The sequence below is a fragment of the Macrobrachium rosenbergii genome, chromosome 2, assembly GCF_040412425.1.
Source record: "Macrobrachium rosenbergii isolate ZJJX-2024 chromosome 2, ASM4041242v1, whole genome shotgun sequence".
NCBI classification, from domain to species: Eukaryota; Metazoa; Arthropoda; class Malacostraca; order Decapoda; family Palaemonidae; genus Macrobrachium; species Macrobrachium rosenbergii.
In genome coordinates, this window is record NC_089742.1 from 28,580,090 (window position 1) to 28,598,347 (window position 18,258).

The 18,258-nt window shown below is 39.2% G+C and overlaps 1 protein-coding gene across 1 annotated transcript in view; it reads left to right on the forward strand.

The window, feature by feature from the left end:
- LOC136842709 (KS1 protein-like) overlaps positions 1-8,796 on the forward strand; it is a 113,582-nt gene extending 104,786 nt beyond the window's left edge. The window contains exon 4 of the mRNA XM_067110411.1: positions 8,666-8,796. Within this exon, the coding sequence (XP_066966512.1) occupies positions 8,666-8,796 (131 nt within the window). The remainder of the gene's footprint in view (positions 1-8,665) is intronic.
- The last annotated feature ends 9,462 nt before the right edge of the window (positions 8,797-18,258 follow it).

Consider the following 18,258-nt stretch of genomic DNA (forward strand, 5'->3'; position numbering starts at 1 on the left):
CTTTTCTTTTCTTTTTTTTTCGAAACCACTTCATTCGTGTGAGTACACATCACCTTTGCCTCATCGTGAGGTGGGATATTTTCTTTCTTTTATTCCTCTCTCTATTATTTTTTTTCCTCTCTCTCTCCATTGCTGAGGGCAACGCTTTGCAGGGAAGGAAGGAGAGGGGGAGGAGGATAAGGGTGTTTGCAGGGAGGGAAGAGGCATAAGGGGAGGTGTACAAAGAGGACATGGCTAGAGGAATAGGAGGAGGAGGCAGAACATGGCCAAACAAAGGTAAAGAAATAGGATACGAAGGATAAAGAAGGGATAAGAAACAAGAACACACAAAGGACGGGAAATCATTGAAAATAAATACTAAATGTAAAAACCATCATGACGATGAAATTGTATCATGTTATGAATAAAAAAATATCAGGACAGATCTCGCAAAAGAAAAAAGTATTCGTAGATCTAGAAGATCTCTTGAAAAGCAAAACGTACCTCGGAATACACAGGTGGAGACCCTTAAAAAACACAAAGCATGTCAGATGCACGAAGCATGTAGGAATACATAAGGCATCTGGGAGCCTACTGAGCATCTGATGGCATGCGGAAAACACCAGACTTCACAGAAAACTCAAAGAAAACACAAAACACTAAAGAGCACACTAAAGGTATTAGACTGCTAAAAATGTCGAACTATTCAGAAAACAAAGACTTGTAATGCCAAAATACGGTTCTCCTGCAATCTTAATTGTTGATATATCTATAAATTACGATAATGTAATACTATGGACAAAATGTTGCCATAAACAAACCCGTAAGAAGAAATTGCTATTCATTTCTCGATCTCTCATTCTAAACTACGACCAAAAATCTAACGCAGACAAAATTGCTCTTGTAAACAAATTAACTAAGGATTTCTTTCTTTCTTTACAACTAAAAAATACGTTATATGATTCTAATCTTTTTGAGTTGTCTTTTCTCCACTTCTGCAACAACAGACAAACAAATACACTCAAAAATTTATTCACTTCAAATACCAGCGTGAGTTTTTCCCAGTTCATAAAAAAAAACAAGTAAAAAGTACGTTGTATAATCAAGGCCACCGAAAATAGATCTATTTTCGGTGGTCTCGGTATAATGGTGTATGAGCCGTGGCTCGTGAAACTTAACTACGACCCAGTGGTGGCCTATCCTATACCGTTGCCAGACGCACGATTATGGCTAACTTTAACCTTAAAAACGTTAAGTAAAAACTACTGAGGCTAGAAGGCTGCAATGTGGTATGTTTGATGATTGGAGGGTGGATGACCAACATACCAATTTGCAGCCCTCTAGCCTCAGAAAGCTAAAAGGTATATCTTATTGAAATTCATCATCTCCATTTGTACGGGTACACAAAACAATTAAATTTTCTTGCAGTGTAAGTTATCAGCGCACGCAAAATTCCTTGTAAGTCACTTTTCCATCTCTTCGTGTACGAAAATTGAAACTTATTTTTGCATATGACCTCTTCTTCTCTTTCTCCTTCTTCTTCTTCTTCTTCTTCTTCTTCTTCCCGTGGGATGAAGATGCATCAGCGGGGATGAAAGCATAGCAAAATATTTGCATGGACGGTTCTCCAAGATGCTGAGAGTACGGAATCTCTCTCTCTCTCTCTCTCTCTCTCTCTCTCTCTCTCTCTCTCTCTCTCTCTCTCTCTCCTTCGCACTCGTACTCTGTTCCCGTCAGTCTCTCACTTGTGATCATAAACCTCACTTACGATTTTGTACCCTCTATTTTTTTCCGATCCCATGTAATTCAAATTTTGCAGTCCTGGTAATTCTGTCTGAAATAATAATAATAATAATAATAATAATAATAATAATAATAATAATAATAATAATAATATTTAATCCCTCTTTCTATGTAATCATTATAATAATAATAATAATAATAATAATAATAATAATAATAATAATAATTTTTTCTTCTCTCTATAGCAATCATTTATAATAATCATCATCAAAATAATAATAATATTTTCCTCTCTCTCTCTCTCTCTCTCAACCAGTACCATTTACTGTCACCGCATTCTGCCTTTCCCATTAATACTATCATCACGGCCACACTGACCCTGGCAATTGTAACACCACATTACTCTTAATCAGCGCTTCAGCTTTATGCATCAGCGCTCTCGTGCTAAAACAATCTCTGCATTCTCATGGAATTCTCCCGTTGTTCAACCAGTCATTCTGTTCTTTGTTCGTCATTTAGTCGGTATATTACTTCACAATTCCACTGTTCTTTATTCATTTATTCACATTCATTACCTACGTCATTGTTATTCCTTATCCACTGCTTCATCTCCGCATTCTTCATTCATCAAATCATCTGTACTGCTTGCATCGTTGTTCTCATCATTGTTCTTTGCCCGTTCTTTCGTCTTTCCCCTTTCAACTTTATCAATTCAACTTTACCCACTGCGTTATTCATCTTTATCCGTTAATTAATGCTGAGGAAAAAAATATATTATAATATATATATATATATATATATATATATATATATATATATATATATATACATTATCTATCTACCTATCTAACTATATATATATATATGTGTGTGTGTGTGTGTGTGTGTAGTATATGCTTACACACAGACACCAACACACAATGTAACATATATATATATATATATATATATATATATATATATATATATATATATATATATATATACATATACATATACATATATAAAATACAGATACCTAACCCAACCCTGCCCCCTCCCGTAACCCGCCCACCCTTCCCGTCTCTGTCTGTCTGTCTCTGTCCATCTACAGTCCCTACATATCTACAGACCATACAATCTATCTTCTCGTCTCTCTGTCTGTCTGTCTCTGTCCCTCTATCTACAGACCACAGTCTAGTATCTCTGGACACAGAGCAGTGAGCATTCACAGCAGCTACAGAGACCAGTGGGGAGGATATGACGAAGGGAGCGGGCAGAGAGAGAGAGAGAGAGAGAGAGAGAGAGAGAGAGAGAGATCGACTCTTGTGCCCTCGAAGCTGTCTCGGTATAATTTATGCAGGACGGGGAGACACGACGTGCCCTGGGTGGTCGTCAGGGCAAGAAGATACGCCGAGGTTAAAAGCTTTGCCCAGTTGGGGCAGGGTTTGTTTACGTAATAATAATAATAATAATAATAATAATAATAATAATAATAATAATAATAATAATAATAATAATAATAATAATAATTTATTTTTCTTTATTTTTATTTCTTCTTTCTAATATAAAAATAATCTTAATAATAATTCTAAATAATAATAATAATAATAATAATAATAATAATAATAATAATAATAATAATAATAATAATAATAATAATAATAATGAAATCTAACATATCAAAGATGGAAGCCTGCTTTGCAAAACTGAAAATAAAAGGACAAAAACCTGATTAACAAAAAATATTTTGCACTGTTATAAATAGCAACCAAAACAAAATCAATTAAATGTAATAGTGAGCATAAATACTGCCAAACTATTAGATATTATAGAAAATATAAATCCTGCAGGGTCTTCTCTTATTCACCATTCTGATGGCTCGATCCTTATGTGAAGGAGCAAAGGACTCAACGTTAAGGACTCCACGTACCCAAAGCAGGTGAATCTTGGTGAGAGAGAGAGAGAGAGAGAGAGAGAGAGAGAGAGAGAGAGAGAAGCTTATACAACAGAAAGACAGAACGACGTACATTACATTCTGCTATAAGAAATACATTCAAATGGAGAGAGAGAGAGAGAGAGAGAGAACAAAATCACCCCTACTTTTCCTCAAGCCAAAAAAGATATCTGAGAGAGAGAGAGAGAGAGAGAGATTCTTTCTTCAAGCTAAGAACATTTCACCAGAATGGGGAGAGAGAGAGAGAGAAAGAGAGAGAGAGAGAGAGAGAGAGAAAGAGAGGACAAAATCACCTCTACTTTTCCTCAAGCCAAAAAAGACATGTGAAAGAGCGAGAGAGAGAGAGAGAAAGATTACTGATTCTTTCTTCAAGCTAGGAACGTTTCACCAGAACGGGGAGAGAGAGAGAGAGAGAGAGAGAAACCCATCCCATCACCTTCCTCATTCGTTCTTCATTCCCATTCAATTAAGGTAGTATTTCAGAAACGCTTTCACACGCACCCGAGTGACACCTGACACGGTGTAGCAAGTCACCTGCAATCAAGCTTCATTACTTCCGATTAATTCCGTCCTCATCACCTCCGAGACCTCCCGTTAAAATAAATATTCCTTTGGCTTCGTTCTCCTGCTCAATCGCAGCTTGCAGACAGGTTTCTGGTTTTTAATTTTCTGTGAATGAAAGCTATTGTGCCGGCTTTGTCCCTCCGTCCGCACTTTTGGCTGTCCGCACTTTTTTCTGCCCGCACTTTTTTCTGCCCGCGCTTTTTTCTGTCCGCACTTTTTTCTGGCCGCCCTCAGATCTTAAAAACTACTGAGGCTAGAGGACTGCAAATTGGTATGTTCATCATCTTTCCTCCAGTCATCAAATATACCAAATTGCAGCCCTCTAGCCTCAGTAGCTTTTATTTTATTTAAGGTTAAATTTAGCCATAATAGTGCACCTGGCAACGATATAGGACAGGCCACCGCTGGCCCGTGGTTAAAGTTATAGGGGCCGCGGCTCATACAGCATTATACCGTGACCACCGAAAGATAGATCTGTTTTCGGTGGCCTTGATTATACGCTGTAGCGGCTGTACAGAAAACTCGATTACGCCGAAGAAACTTCGGCGCATTTTTTTCTTTTTTTGCGGGGGAGAGGGAAAGATGGGGGCTTTATTCTATGGGCGCTCTGTATTCAAAGAATTCATGTCTGTTATTTTCAAAAGTCATTCTTAACAACTTTTTTTTACATTTTTTTTTTTATTTCGGTTTTCGGTTTATTTCACAATAAGTCTTCCATTTCTCATTTTTTTTATATATGCCTTTTTCTTAATTCTGATACTTTCTCTAATAATAATTTCTATATATCTTTTCATAATTCTAATACTTTCTCTGATCAATTTAGTTTTTTTCATAACTCTATTTCTTCCTCTGATAATTTCTATTTACATTTTCATAATTCTAATACTTTCTCTGATCGTTTCTATTTATTTTCTCATAATTCTAATACTTTCTCTGATAATTTCTATTTACCTTTTCATAATTCTAATACTTTCTCTGAGTATTTCTATTTAATTTCCATTCTTACTCGATCTCAGTATGAACTTTTCTATAGTGGGTTCATTTATGTTGAATTTTCTTTTACATTACAGAACGTTCTCATCTCAAATTTCATTTCCCGTACGTTTTCTCAAATAATCCTTTGAGAGACACTCGTCATTTACTACAAATTTCACTTCAAATAATGTCAAAATTTTACCATTTTTTAGTAATGCACATATATCTAATCGAGCCTTATTTACTGTCTTTTCACAATTCGGTTTTTTTTTTCAAACACTTCCATACAGTCTTCATTTTACATTAATGCATTCTCTCTCTCTCTCTCTCTCTCTCTCTCTCTCTCTCTCTCTCTCTCTCTCTCTCTCTCTCTCTCTCATTTTTATTCACAACCACTTAGCATACATTACAAACCTGGGGGATGGGAAAATCTATATACCTTCACAGTAACTTGAAAGTATATTCTGTTTCAAAATGATACGTAGAGTAAAATAGCATAGGTAAATGAGAGAGAGAGAGAGAGAGAGAGAGAGAGAGAGAGAGAGAGAGAGAATCCAATCAAAATTATGCTTTGCAGCAAATGTGCAATTAATTTCTAAAATATTCAGAGGTCCTTACAATATATTTGAGAGAGAGAGAGAGAGAGAGAGAGAGAGAGAGAGAGAGAGAGAGAGAGGATAAATACACAAGATAAATTTATGAAAAGAAGATTTAAAAGAAAAAGAATTTGTACTTATCCAACCAAACTTCAAAATTCAGAAAACCTCCATCAAACTTTCACCTTGTTCCAGAAGTGACGGAAAAATAGTTTGATATTTTCCAGTCAATGTGCATGTTATTGCTACTAATTTACTTTCTCTTATTTTTTCCTTCAATCCTACTGCTCAGCTTCAGGCCAAAGCAAAAAAAAAAAAATCAACATTACAAAAAAATTTTTGTGTATCAATAAGCTTTTTAGCTTCCCCCCTCCACCCTCCCCTCCCCCTCCTGGCCAGAGCAAGAGGCTTCTGCGTAAAAGTAATTTCAGTTGAGGGCTCAAAAAACGCCTTAAGATAATATTCCTTTTCATAAAATATCTGGATAATATTGGGGTGTACCCCACTCTTTCCTCTCTCTCTCTTTCGTCAGTACTGAGTGTTAGGATTAATCCCTAGGGCTGCTAAGAAATGATACCGTCAAGAATATTCGGTGGTAACAACAAACATATCTGCCTTACATTTCTTCAAAAGATCCACAACGCTGCTGTAATTCCGGTCTCCGATTACCAGGGTATACCATCCAGGTATGGAAATGGTATTTGTAAATACTTCGTCTTTATCTGTGTGTAAATAAATTTCTTGCTTCAACGCCCCTGATTGGCCTACTGCTAACAAACTCGAAATTACAAAAGTGTCATACAAGTTCTTGAAAAACTGAAATCCAACAAATTCTAAATTACAAAAGTGTCATCCAAGTTCTTGAAAAAATGAAACCTAACAAATTCTAAATTACAAAAGTGTCATACAAGTTATTGAAAAAATGAAATCTAACAAATTCCAAATTACAAAAGTGTCATACAAGTTACTGAAAAAATGAAAGCTAACAAATTCTAAATTACAAAACTGTCATACAAGTTCTTAAAAAACTGAAATCTAACAAATCCTAAATTACAAAAGTCTTGAAAAACCGAAATCCAACAAATTCTAAATTACAAAAGTCTTGAAATACTGAAATCAACCAGATTCTAAATTACAATAGTCTTGAAATACTGAAATGAACCAGATTCTAAATTACAAAAGTGTCATACAAGTTCTTAAAAAAATGAAATCTAACAATGTCCAAATTACAAAAGTTACATACAAGTTCTTAAAAAAATAAAATCTAACAAATTCTAAATTACGAGTCATACAAGTTCTAAAATTTAAAAAAAAAATGAAATCTCACAAACTATTCAGTTTTGTCAGAAAGAAACACTCCACTTTACAAGGGCAACCAAAATCTACGCAACACAGCTCGACGAAGCCGACCCCGTGAGATTTGACAAGTGGTGTATCTGGCATGTTTTTTTTTTTTTGACTTGGGCCTAAGGTTTATTTTTGTTTCACAACGTCTGTAACAGATAGTCAGTCGTTCTGAGCTAGTAAAGATAGAATGGCCTTCGTCACCTCGGAGGAATTTGACAGACGTGGAAGATACCTCGGGTTTACTTCTTTTTATTATTTCCTAGAGAGAATTTCTATGCAAGAGTCATGTCGACAACTTTCTTAGACCTGCCTGGTGGCTGTGATGAGCTGTAATCTACAAAGCCAAAGAAAAGTTAAGTATATGTGCCAAAAGAGATACACCTTGGACAGAACAAAGTAGACTGAAAATGAGATATGGGTGTATCAGACATCTACTCATAAACAAGTAAAAACTTCGGCGCAATCGAGTTTTCTGTACATCGGATAATCGAGGCCATCGAAACCCGATCTGTCTTTCGGTGGTCTCGGTATAATGCTGTATGAGCCGCGGCCCATGAAACTTTAACCATGGCCCGGTGGTGGCATGGCCTATATCGTTGCAAGAAGCACGATTATGGCTAACTTTAACTTTAAATAAAACAAAAACTATTGAGGCAAGAGGACTGCAATTTGGTATGTTTTATGATTGGAAGGTGGATGATCAACATACCAATTAGCAGCGCTCTAGGCTCAGTAGTTTTTAAGATCTGAGGGCGGACAGAAAAAGTGCGGACAGAAAAAAGTGCTGTCAGACAGACAAAGCCGGCACAATAGTTTTCTTTTCAGAAAAATAAAAATGCCGAAGGTATTATACTTGACAGAGGGTGGCACCATTTTCCCTACACTACATACTGGGCACAAGTTCTCCCTGTGGGCAAATGTTTACAGAGAGCTGATACGTCAACAAAATCCTGAATCAAAAGGGAGTTTGAAAGTAATTGCAATATCATGAGTTTTAGCCCATGCACTATGCACTCGGCTTACATAATTTACATAATAAATTTAAAAATATATATTTCTGGGATAAGGATTGTCTTCTTAACTAATTTAGATTTGTTTACCACGAACAAGTATTGTCCATTTTGCGACATCTCCCCCCAAGTCCCTAACACCATCTCCCAGAAAGGATGCATCTCTCTACAAGATAGTCAGCGCAGTGGTCTGGTTAAACTATTTTAATAATAATAATAATAATAATAATAATAATAATAATAATAATAATACAATAATAATAATAATACAAGATAGACTATAAAAGTATTACACCGTGTCAAAATATAGGGTCGTCTCTGTCCTACCAAATATAAATCAAATTCACTAGCATTGGAAGCCACACGCAGGTATTAAACTTAAAATAAAAAAAAATTAAATTACGTTGCGTTTATACGCTTCATCGAGAGAGAGAGAGAGAGAGAGACAGAGACAGAGACAGAGACAGAGCTCAAAAACGTTCAGTCACTCATCAAAACCCACCGATGCAATACAGGAAAAGAGGAGAGGAAGATGAAAATGAAAATGGTGAATGATGATGATGATGATGATGATGATGATGTGAGGTCGCCGAGTCAACTGTCTAAGGAGGATGACATTAGAAGAAGAGCAGCCCGCAGGAATTAGATGATGATTAACAAATGACACAGCAGTGCACAGGGGCAAAGAGACAGGCGGGCAGCCAGAGAGAAAGAAAGACAGATACCCAGGGAGACAGAGAGACAGATAAAGCGAGAGAGAGAGAGACAGATACACAGCGACAGACAGACAGAGAGAGAGAGAGAGAGAGAGAGAGAGAGAGACAGAAACAGATACACAGAGACAGACATAGACAGGTACTGTACAGAGAGAGAGAGACAGATAGAGACAGGGACACAGTGACAGATACACAGAGAGAGAGAGAGAGAGAGAGAGAGAGAGAGAGAGAGAGAGAGAGAGAGATGATTAACAAAGGACAGAGCAAAATAAAGGGGCGGGCACAGGGACAGGCAGACAGAGAAATAGACTGAGACAGACAGATAGACGGAGAAAGACACATAAACAGAGACAGAGAGAGACAGACAGACAAAGACAGACATTCAGAGGCAGGCAGAGAGAGACAAATAGACAGATAGACAGAGACAGATATCCAGAGACAAGCAGAGAGAGAGAGACAACTAGACAGACAGAGACAGAGATACGGAAATAGACAGAGACACATATTCAGAGACAGGCAGTGAGACAAACAGACACACAAACAGACAGACAGACAGAGACAGAGATACGGAAATAGACAGAGACACATATTCAGAGACAGGCAGAGAGACAAACAGACACACAAACAGACAGACAGACAGAGACAGAGATACAGAAATAGACAGACAGGGAGCTAAACAGACAGACAAACAGACAGAGAGTATTACGGATTCTATATTTCTCAAGGAAGGTTAATCGGGGTGAAATTGTGGCGTCTCGCTTATTACAAATATTTATTAGTAGGAGGATTTAGAGAATGGTGAGAGGAGGAGGAGGAGGAGGAGGAGGAGGAGGAGGAGGAGGAGAGGAGGAGGAGGAACTAGTTACCCAAAGGGTACGTTGACTCTGTTGGGTGAGATCTCACCCGATTCAAAACTGCAATTGTTCATTTTAGTTTTCTGTCAAAGAAAACTATTGAGATGGCTTTGTCTGTCCGTCGGCACTTTTTCTGTCCGCCCTCAGATCTTAAAAACTACTGAGCCTAGAGGGCTGCAAATTGGTATGTTGATCATCCACCCTCCAATCATCCAACATACCAAATTGCAGCCCTCTAGCCTCATTAGTTATCATTTTATTTAATGTTAAAGTTAGCCGTAATCGTGCGTCGGGCAACGACATAGGCTAGGCCACCACCGGCCCGTGGTTAAAGTTTCGTGAGCCGCGGCTCATACAGCATTATACCGAGACCGCCAAAAGATAGATCTGTTTTCGGTGGCCTTCATTACACCCTGTACAGAAAACTCGATTGCGCCGGAGAAACTTCGGCGCATTTTTTACTTGTTTTAATACAGACAAGACAATTGTGGAGAATTCCACAGAAGAACTACTGTGATTCGTACAGTTGAATAAACCAAGAAACACGAGAGGAGAGAGAGGCTTCCAAAGTTCCACCGGAGAGCCCTACAAAAGCAGAACATGTCGAATCAAAGTTAGTCATTTCACAGACCCCATCCCTCGGTCACGTTGCCCCTCCACTACTCTTGACGAATAATAAAAATGCGCCGAAGTTTCTTCGGCGCAATCCAGCTTTCTGTACAGCCGCTACAGCGTATAATCAAGGCCACCGAAAACAGATCTATCTTTCGGTGGTCTCGGTATAATGCTGTATGAGCCGCGGCCGCTGAGACTTGAACCATGGTCCGGTGGTGGCGTAGCCTATATCGTTGCCAGAAGCACGATCATGGCTAACTTTAACCTTAGATAAAAATAGAAACTACTGAGACTAGAAGCCTGCAATCTGGTATGTTTGACGATTGGAGGGTGGATGATCAACATACCAATTTGCAGCCCTCTAGCCTCAGTAGTTTTTGAGATCTGAGGACGGACAGAAAAAGTGCGGACAGAATAAAGTGCGGACAGGCAGACAAAGCCGGCACAACAGTTTTCTTTTCAGAAAACTATAAATATAAGAAAGTCAAACACAGCGTCTTACGTAACAGTATCATGATGATGCTTATGCATTTGTTTTTATGATTTCTGTGCGTACATTAATCTCCTACTGAATTACGGCAGATGTGAAGGCAGATGTATTTTCTTATATTAATCAACGCCCGGGCAATCACGGCTTCAAGATAGTCACGATTTTCTAAATTAAGATTGAAAGAGAGAGAGAGAGAGAGAGAGAGAGAGAGAGAGAGAGAGAGAGAGAGAGAGAGAGGAGAAAGTACACATATCTATGTCGGTGTGTCATCCAGACATATCATTAAGGGAACCTCGAATTACTCCCAAGGAAAGTCTCTGTTACGGTACTTCACGTTTTCATGCACAGCGATTTCTCTCCCTTGTATACCGTGTGCAGTAACAAACAAGTAAAAAATGCGCCGAAGTTTCTTCGGCGCTATCGAGTTTTCTGTACAGTGTATAATCAAGGCCACCGAAAATTGAGCTATCTTTCGGTGGTCTCGGTATAATGCTGTATGAGCCGCGGCCCATGTAACTTTAACCACGGGCCAGTGGTGGCCTATCCTATATCGTTGCCAGACGCACGTTTATGGCTAACTTTAACCTTAAATAAAATAAAAACGACTGAGTCTAGAGGGCTGCAATTTGGTATGTTTGATGATTGGAGGTCGGATGATCGACATACCAATTTGCAGCCCTCTAGCCTCAGTAGTTTTCAAGATCTAAGGGCGGACAGAAAAAGTGCGGACAGAAAGCAAGTGCGGACGGACAGACAAAGCCGGCACAATGGTTTCCTTTTACTGACAAGTAAAACTGATACACACACATAACTGTATTGTCACATAGCAATTTCAGCTTTGGTTACGCAAAAATCTCAGGACACAGATAGAAAGAAATTCACATCCGTTCGCTTTTATCTATGTTTGTATGTATTTATGTATGTTTATTTTCAATGCAAGTCTGTTTTCAAAGCCAACTGACACAACCCTGCCAGCTACTTACTAGTTCATTATTGGGACATGCTAATTCCATTCTCTTAAAATAAGGCGTGAGTTGCATGCCTACCGCCCTCAGATCTTAAAAATTACTGAGGCTATAAGGCCTGCAAATTGATATGTTGATCACCCACCCTCCAGTCATCAAATATACCAAATTAAAGCCCTCTAACCTCCTCAGTAGTTTTTATTTTATTTAAGGTTAAAAAGTTAGCCATAATCGTGCATCTGGCAACGATACAGGACAGGCCACCATCGGCCCGTCGTTAAAGTTTCATGGGCCGCGGCTTATACAGCATTATACCGAGACCACCGAAAGACAGATCTATATTCGTGGTCTTGGTTATACGATGTACAGAAAACTCGATTTCTCCGAAGAAACTTCGGCGCATTTTTTACTTGTTTAATGTTACAAATGACAGAGAAAGCGTGAGAAGACAGGAATGCTTCTTCAAATCCCTTAAATAAAATGCCAGGTTCCTTCCACACTCTCTTTTCTGTATTTGCTTGAAGCTTAAAGAGCTGATCTCACAGCTTCCTTGAATATAATCAGCGTGCTCAAGCAAGCTCCAGATTGATTTCACATTTGATGAATCCATTAAGTGAAGTCACTGAACATTAATATAGCACGACTTTGCTATCTGGTCAATAAGTAAGGTTAGATGAGCTTTTCCTTTGTGGCATAACAAAGCTGGCATTTGTCCTGGCTAGATTTCTGACCTGGATTAAATTCCCGGTGTGTGTTGGAAACATAGTGAGGATCAGAGTGAGTCCAGTCCATCTAAACGATGTGGCTGACTGCCTAAACAAAGGTACAGCCTCTATTATCCAGCCAGTCCATCTAAACGGTGTGGCTGACTGCCTAAACAAAGGTACTACTCTACCGTTGGCCCCTCCACATATTCAATCATTGCACCAGCCTGGCAATTTCGCATAGTGTACCGTCAGAAGATTTACTTTAGTGGGTTACTGGCATTAACAGAATATCCATATTCCTTTTCCAAGGATGAATTAGTTTTTGCAAGCTACGAAAAGTATGGAATGACTCCAGCTTATCTTTAACGCAACGGTATAAAATCAGGAATTCATCTTTTCTTCCCTCAACTGGTAAAATTCCAAATATCTCTTCCTCTCCCAGCAATAGACTCCTTTTTTTTTCTTCCTCAGAGAGTAAAATTCTCTCTCTCCCTCTTAATCTCTGCATCAGCTACGAATAGTATATATCATCTAGTTCAGCTAATAAAATTCTTTTCCGCTTATACAGCAAAAGGCTCTCTCTCTCTCTCTCTCTCTCTCTCTCAACACTAGTTAAATTCGTAACCTTTAACCCTTCACCTCAGCTTATAAATTCTTTCCCTCTACTTGTAAGATTCTCTCTCTCTCTCTCTCTCTCTCTCTCTCTCTCAACACTAGTTAAATTCATAATCTTTAACCCTTCCATAGCTTATAAATTCTTTCCCTCTTTGTAAGTTCCTCTCTCTTGTAAGATCTCTCTCTCTCTCTCTCTCTCTCTCTCTCCTTCATAACACCTCTTTACCGATCTCCCAAACATACTCTCAACCCCATGAGCAGCATTTTAGCCCACCCACCCATCCACCCACAACCTAAAATAACCCCTAACCCGCCGGAAAGAAAAAAAAACTCGTAAGAATTTGACCGTATTGTGTAGTTTTCTTCTGGATATCAACACGGCAGAGAAAAAGCATTGGGACGAGGGATGGCTGGAATAAATTGGGCTTTAGGACCGGGGCACAGAGGGGCGATTTCCCCCTGCGCCCTCCCATCACGGTTCGGACCCTTTGGACGAGAGATTGGGGTTAGGGAGGTGGAGGGTCAACGGTGTGACAGGGGGAAGCCCAATCCCACTCACCCCCTGCTAAGATTTCTTTCTTTTTTTTTTTCTTTTGCACATCTTTTACCATTCACTTTGGTTTCTTTGTTTTTTTTTCTTTTTCTCTTTTTTTTGGGGGGGTTTCCCCCTCTTTCTCACCCCGTGCCATCGAGCATTCATTCCTGAGAGAGAGAGAGAGAGAGAGAGAGAGAGAGAGAGAGAGAGAGATCGGAGTTCACTGCCTCGTTCCTCTTATATGCTAAGGTGGAGAGTTAGCCAGTGGTAGGGGCCCTTTTGGGGTGGGCGTGTACAGGGGCGTGGGTGGTGGGTGTAGGGAGGGGCAGGGGAAGGGGAGGGGAGGGGGTAGGGGTTAAGGAATTGGCGATTACACAGCGACTGAGCGAGTGAAGCATTGTGAAAAAGAGGATGATGCTTAGCGAAAACGATTCATCCGTCAACAAACAATTCATCATTCACTCACAACACCTTTCCTTTGCCATCTTCACCCGGGATGCCATCACCTCTTGCCCTGCCCCCCCCCCCCACCCCTTTCTCTCTCTCTCTCTCTCTCTCTCTTTCATTTTCTTTCGTCTATATTTGTCTCCACCTTTCCAGGATGGAAAGATCTTTTATTTAGTCGAACTGTCTCAGCTTAGTGGCTCGCTCTCTCTCTCTCTCTCTCTCTCTCTCTCTTACATTTCTCTTCGTTCTTTCGTCTATATTTGTCTCCACCTTTCCAGGATGGAAAGACTTTATTTGGTTAAACTGTCTCAGCTTAGTGCTTCTCTCTCTCTCTCTCTCTCTCCTCTCTCTCTCTCCCTCTCTCTATCTCTCTCTCTCTTTCATTTTCTTTCGTCTATATTTGTCTCCACCTTTTTCCAGGATGGAAAGATCTTTTATTTGGTTAAACTGTCTCAGCTTAGTGCTTCTCTCTCTCTCTCTCTCTCTCTCTCTCTCTCTCTCTCTCTCTCTCTCTCTCTCTCCTTTATTTGCTGTTCTTCTTCTGCGCTTTAGATTGCCTTCGCTCCGCCTCTCCCATGAACGAAATAATAAACAATTCTTGTTCTTCTTTCTTCTTCTTCTTCTTCTTCTTCTTCTTCTTATTTTCCTGTTCTTAATTTTCTCTTTTTTTATCTGAGATTTGCCATCCTATTCCCCATCTTTATTTTTCTTATTTTTTTCAGTTTCTCTCTTTTATTTTACTAGCTGTTCTTTCCCGTCTTAATTCCTTCGTCTTTCTTTACCTTTTTTTTTTTTTTACTTTTCCGATTCTCTCTCTCTCTCTCTCTCTCTCTCTCTCTCTCTCTCTCTCTTTTTAATATTCTGTCGTCATCCATCTTACTCCCTCTCATTATCCTTATCCATCTTTATTATGATTTCTTTCTTCAACAAATCCGTGACGCCAGATAATGCATTAAATCAATCCTCCAATCCTTCAGTCCTTTAAAATCTTTACCGTGATTTTTTTTTCACTTCCTTGTTTCTGAATTTTCATAACCTTTGACTGAACAGTATTTTTAAATTCTCTATAATTCCACCCCTACTGATTTCTTTAGGCTTTCTATTCTTCAGTACCTCCAAATTTCTAATGGATTATCTCTTATTTACTTACTTTTATTTATTTATTTATTCCCTTCCCTGTTCTCCACGCCTTTGTCACGCTCAGAATCCACATACCAAATACTTGAACACCTCAAAATCTCTCTCTCTCTCTCCTCTCTCTCTCTCTCTCTCTCTCTCTCTCTCTCTCTCTCTCAGCCTTGCATCATCACCGCTGAAACAAATATCTTTTTCATTCTTTTTTCCCCTTTTCTTCATTTTCCCTCATAACACAATCTAGACCTCCTGTTCCTACTTCCCCCGCCACCTCCCCTCCTCTCCTCCCCTCCTCTACACCTCTCCTATCTGCCCCACCTCCACCCACGTTCCAATACACGCCTACTACCCAAGTCCTCCTCCTCCTCTTCCTCCTCCTCCTCCTCCTCCATCCCTACCCGTGGGCGTGTGATTTGGGAGGGGGGGTTGGAGAGACCCGCCCGCCAAACCCATCCAAACACCTCATTGCCAATCTGACCCCTCCCCCGTCGAGAGAGAGAGAGAGAGAGAGAGAGAGAGAGAGAGAGAGAGAGAGAGAGAGAGAGAGAGACCTGGTGGCGGCACCGTTAAATATGCGAAGGGTTGTTGGGTTGGATAGTCCGAGGTCACGTCATTTCAGGAGCGATCTCTCTCTCTCTCTCTCTCTCTCTCTGTTTATCCTCCAGCCACTAAGCATGACCCAGGAATTTCACTTCTTAATCAAGCTATTTTGTTTTCGTTTACCTGCGGGTTTTGTTTCATGAATTGTGCGTCTCTCTCTCTCTCTCTCTCTCTCTCTCTCTCTCTCTCTCTCTCTCTCTCTCTCTCTCTCTCTCGTTGCCAGAGTACAATCTATGCAATGGGAATGCTTCGTTAAGTTCCTTGACCTTTTCATTACGCTTCTAATCCCGTTTCTGTCACGATCAATACCCGAGGCTTCGTGATTGTTTTGACAGTTTTGCATTTCGTGATCGCTGTGTGATTATTATTTTATTATTATTATTATTATTATTATTATTATTATTATTATTATTGCTGAGAAATTCACCATATCGCGATAAACTGTTATTATGTAATAATATCGACAACTGTCTAAATTGATTGTATTGTTATGAAAAAGATTAAAACACATTAATACAGTTGCATATTAATACAACTTATTTATATAACTGTGGATTATTATTATTATTATTATTATTATTATTATTATTATTATTTATAGTGTTTTCGTTATAGTCGATGCTTATTGTATATTTCTGCCAGTCACTATCGTTTTTATTATTGTTGCTATTTTTTATGTTTATTATTGTTATTATTTCAGTTCCCCCGATGTTATTATTATCATTTTCATCGTTACCGTTAATTTCTTTGCAAGTAAACGCATAATATTCTCGATGCTCAGATAAGGGCAATGTAAATTCCTATGAGTATATAAAACAAAACAAACAATGGATAACATTACATTACATTTAAATAGTTATGGAAAATGTCCCCATTAGTTTCCAACACTTCTAACAACACTTGAAAGCAATTCATTTCAACTGAAAACATCTACAGTTATAAGTTACTCATCAACTATGTTTCCCTTTTCCTTCCAACTTTCTCGCATCGTCTATTTTCAACAGAACGAGAATTTCATCCATAGAATTCAAGCGTGTGGAAGGCGAATCTACGACGGGCTCACATGGGTGAAAATCCCCTTCTTCACCAGTGGCTTTCTGAGCCTTATTGCTGACCCTCTTCGAGTGCACTTCACAAGTCATTTTTCAGTCGGGAGTTTTCTCAGCAACAGATCAACACGCTAGAACTACCAAGCTAGTAGTGGACAGTGTTATTAAGAAACTATCATTAAATATCCACTGAAACTGTAATTCAGTCATGAAATCCTTAATCCATGATCTTTGAAAATTGCAAATAAAAATTTCCTGCAGTTAACGTTATCACACTCATGGCTCCATGATACAATAAACAAGAGAAAACAATCGAGTTTTCTGTACAGCATATAATCAAGGCCACTGAAAATATCTCTATCTCTCGGTGGTCTCGGTATAAGGCTGTACGAGCCGCGGCCCATGAAACTTTAACCACGGGCCGGTGGTGGCATATCCTATATAGCTGCCAGAGGAACGATTATGGCTAACTTTAACCTTACATAATATAAAAACTACCAAGGCTAGAGGGCTGCAATTTGGTATGTTTGACGATTGGAGGGTGGATGATCAACATACCAATTTGCAGCCCTCTAGGCTCAGCTGTTTTTAAGATCTGAGGTCGGACAGAAAAAGTACGGATAGACAAAAGTGCGGATGGACAGACAAAGCCGAAACAGTAGTTTTCTTTAACGGAAAACTAAAACCAGTATGTGGGAATAGTTTTGAGAGGTAAGTATTAGTAAGAGTAATGTAAAGTGTGGTTTAGCCACATTTTATTTAGATATACAAAGGTACAATTTTTCGTTCTGTGGCCTTAATATTAACATATTACAAAAATGATTTTGCACTATATTAACGCTGTGAATCGTACAGATTACATATTTTAAATTTTATTTCTTAATGGTTTAATTCTATCAATCTCTTTCAAAGTTGATCCGCGGATCATCCACAAACAAACGCTTAATTTGCTAAAAAAATAAATAAATAAGCAGATAAAAAGACGAGAATAAGCATATCCTGCTCAGAATTACCCTGAAGACTACCCAGTTAATTCAACGCTTTATCCTTGCGAACCTCAGGTTGGCGTCCATTCCTTACCAATGGGGCCAGAGGAGGAGGGAGGGGGAGGGAGAGAGAGAGGAGGGAGAGAGGGAGGGGGGAGGGGAGGGAGAGAGAGGGAGGGGAGGGAGTGGGAGGGAGGGGCGGTGAGGAGAGTAGAGCTAGCGAGAGAGGTGAAGTGTTGAGAGATCCGGGAGGAGAGGTTTCGAGACTCTGTGAGAGAGAGAGAGAGAGAGAGAGAGAGAGAGAGAGAGAGAGAGAGAGAGGGGTCTTGGGTGACCGACCCTACTGAAGGTTAAATAATGGTCCCGAATTAACGAGTTACTGCCTCATCAGATCT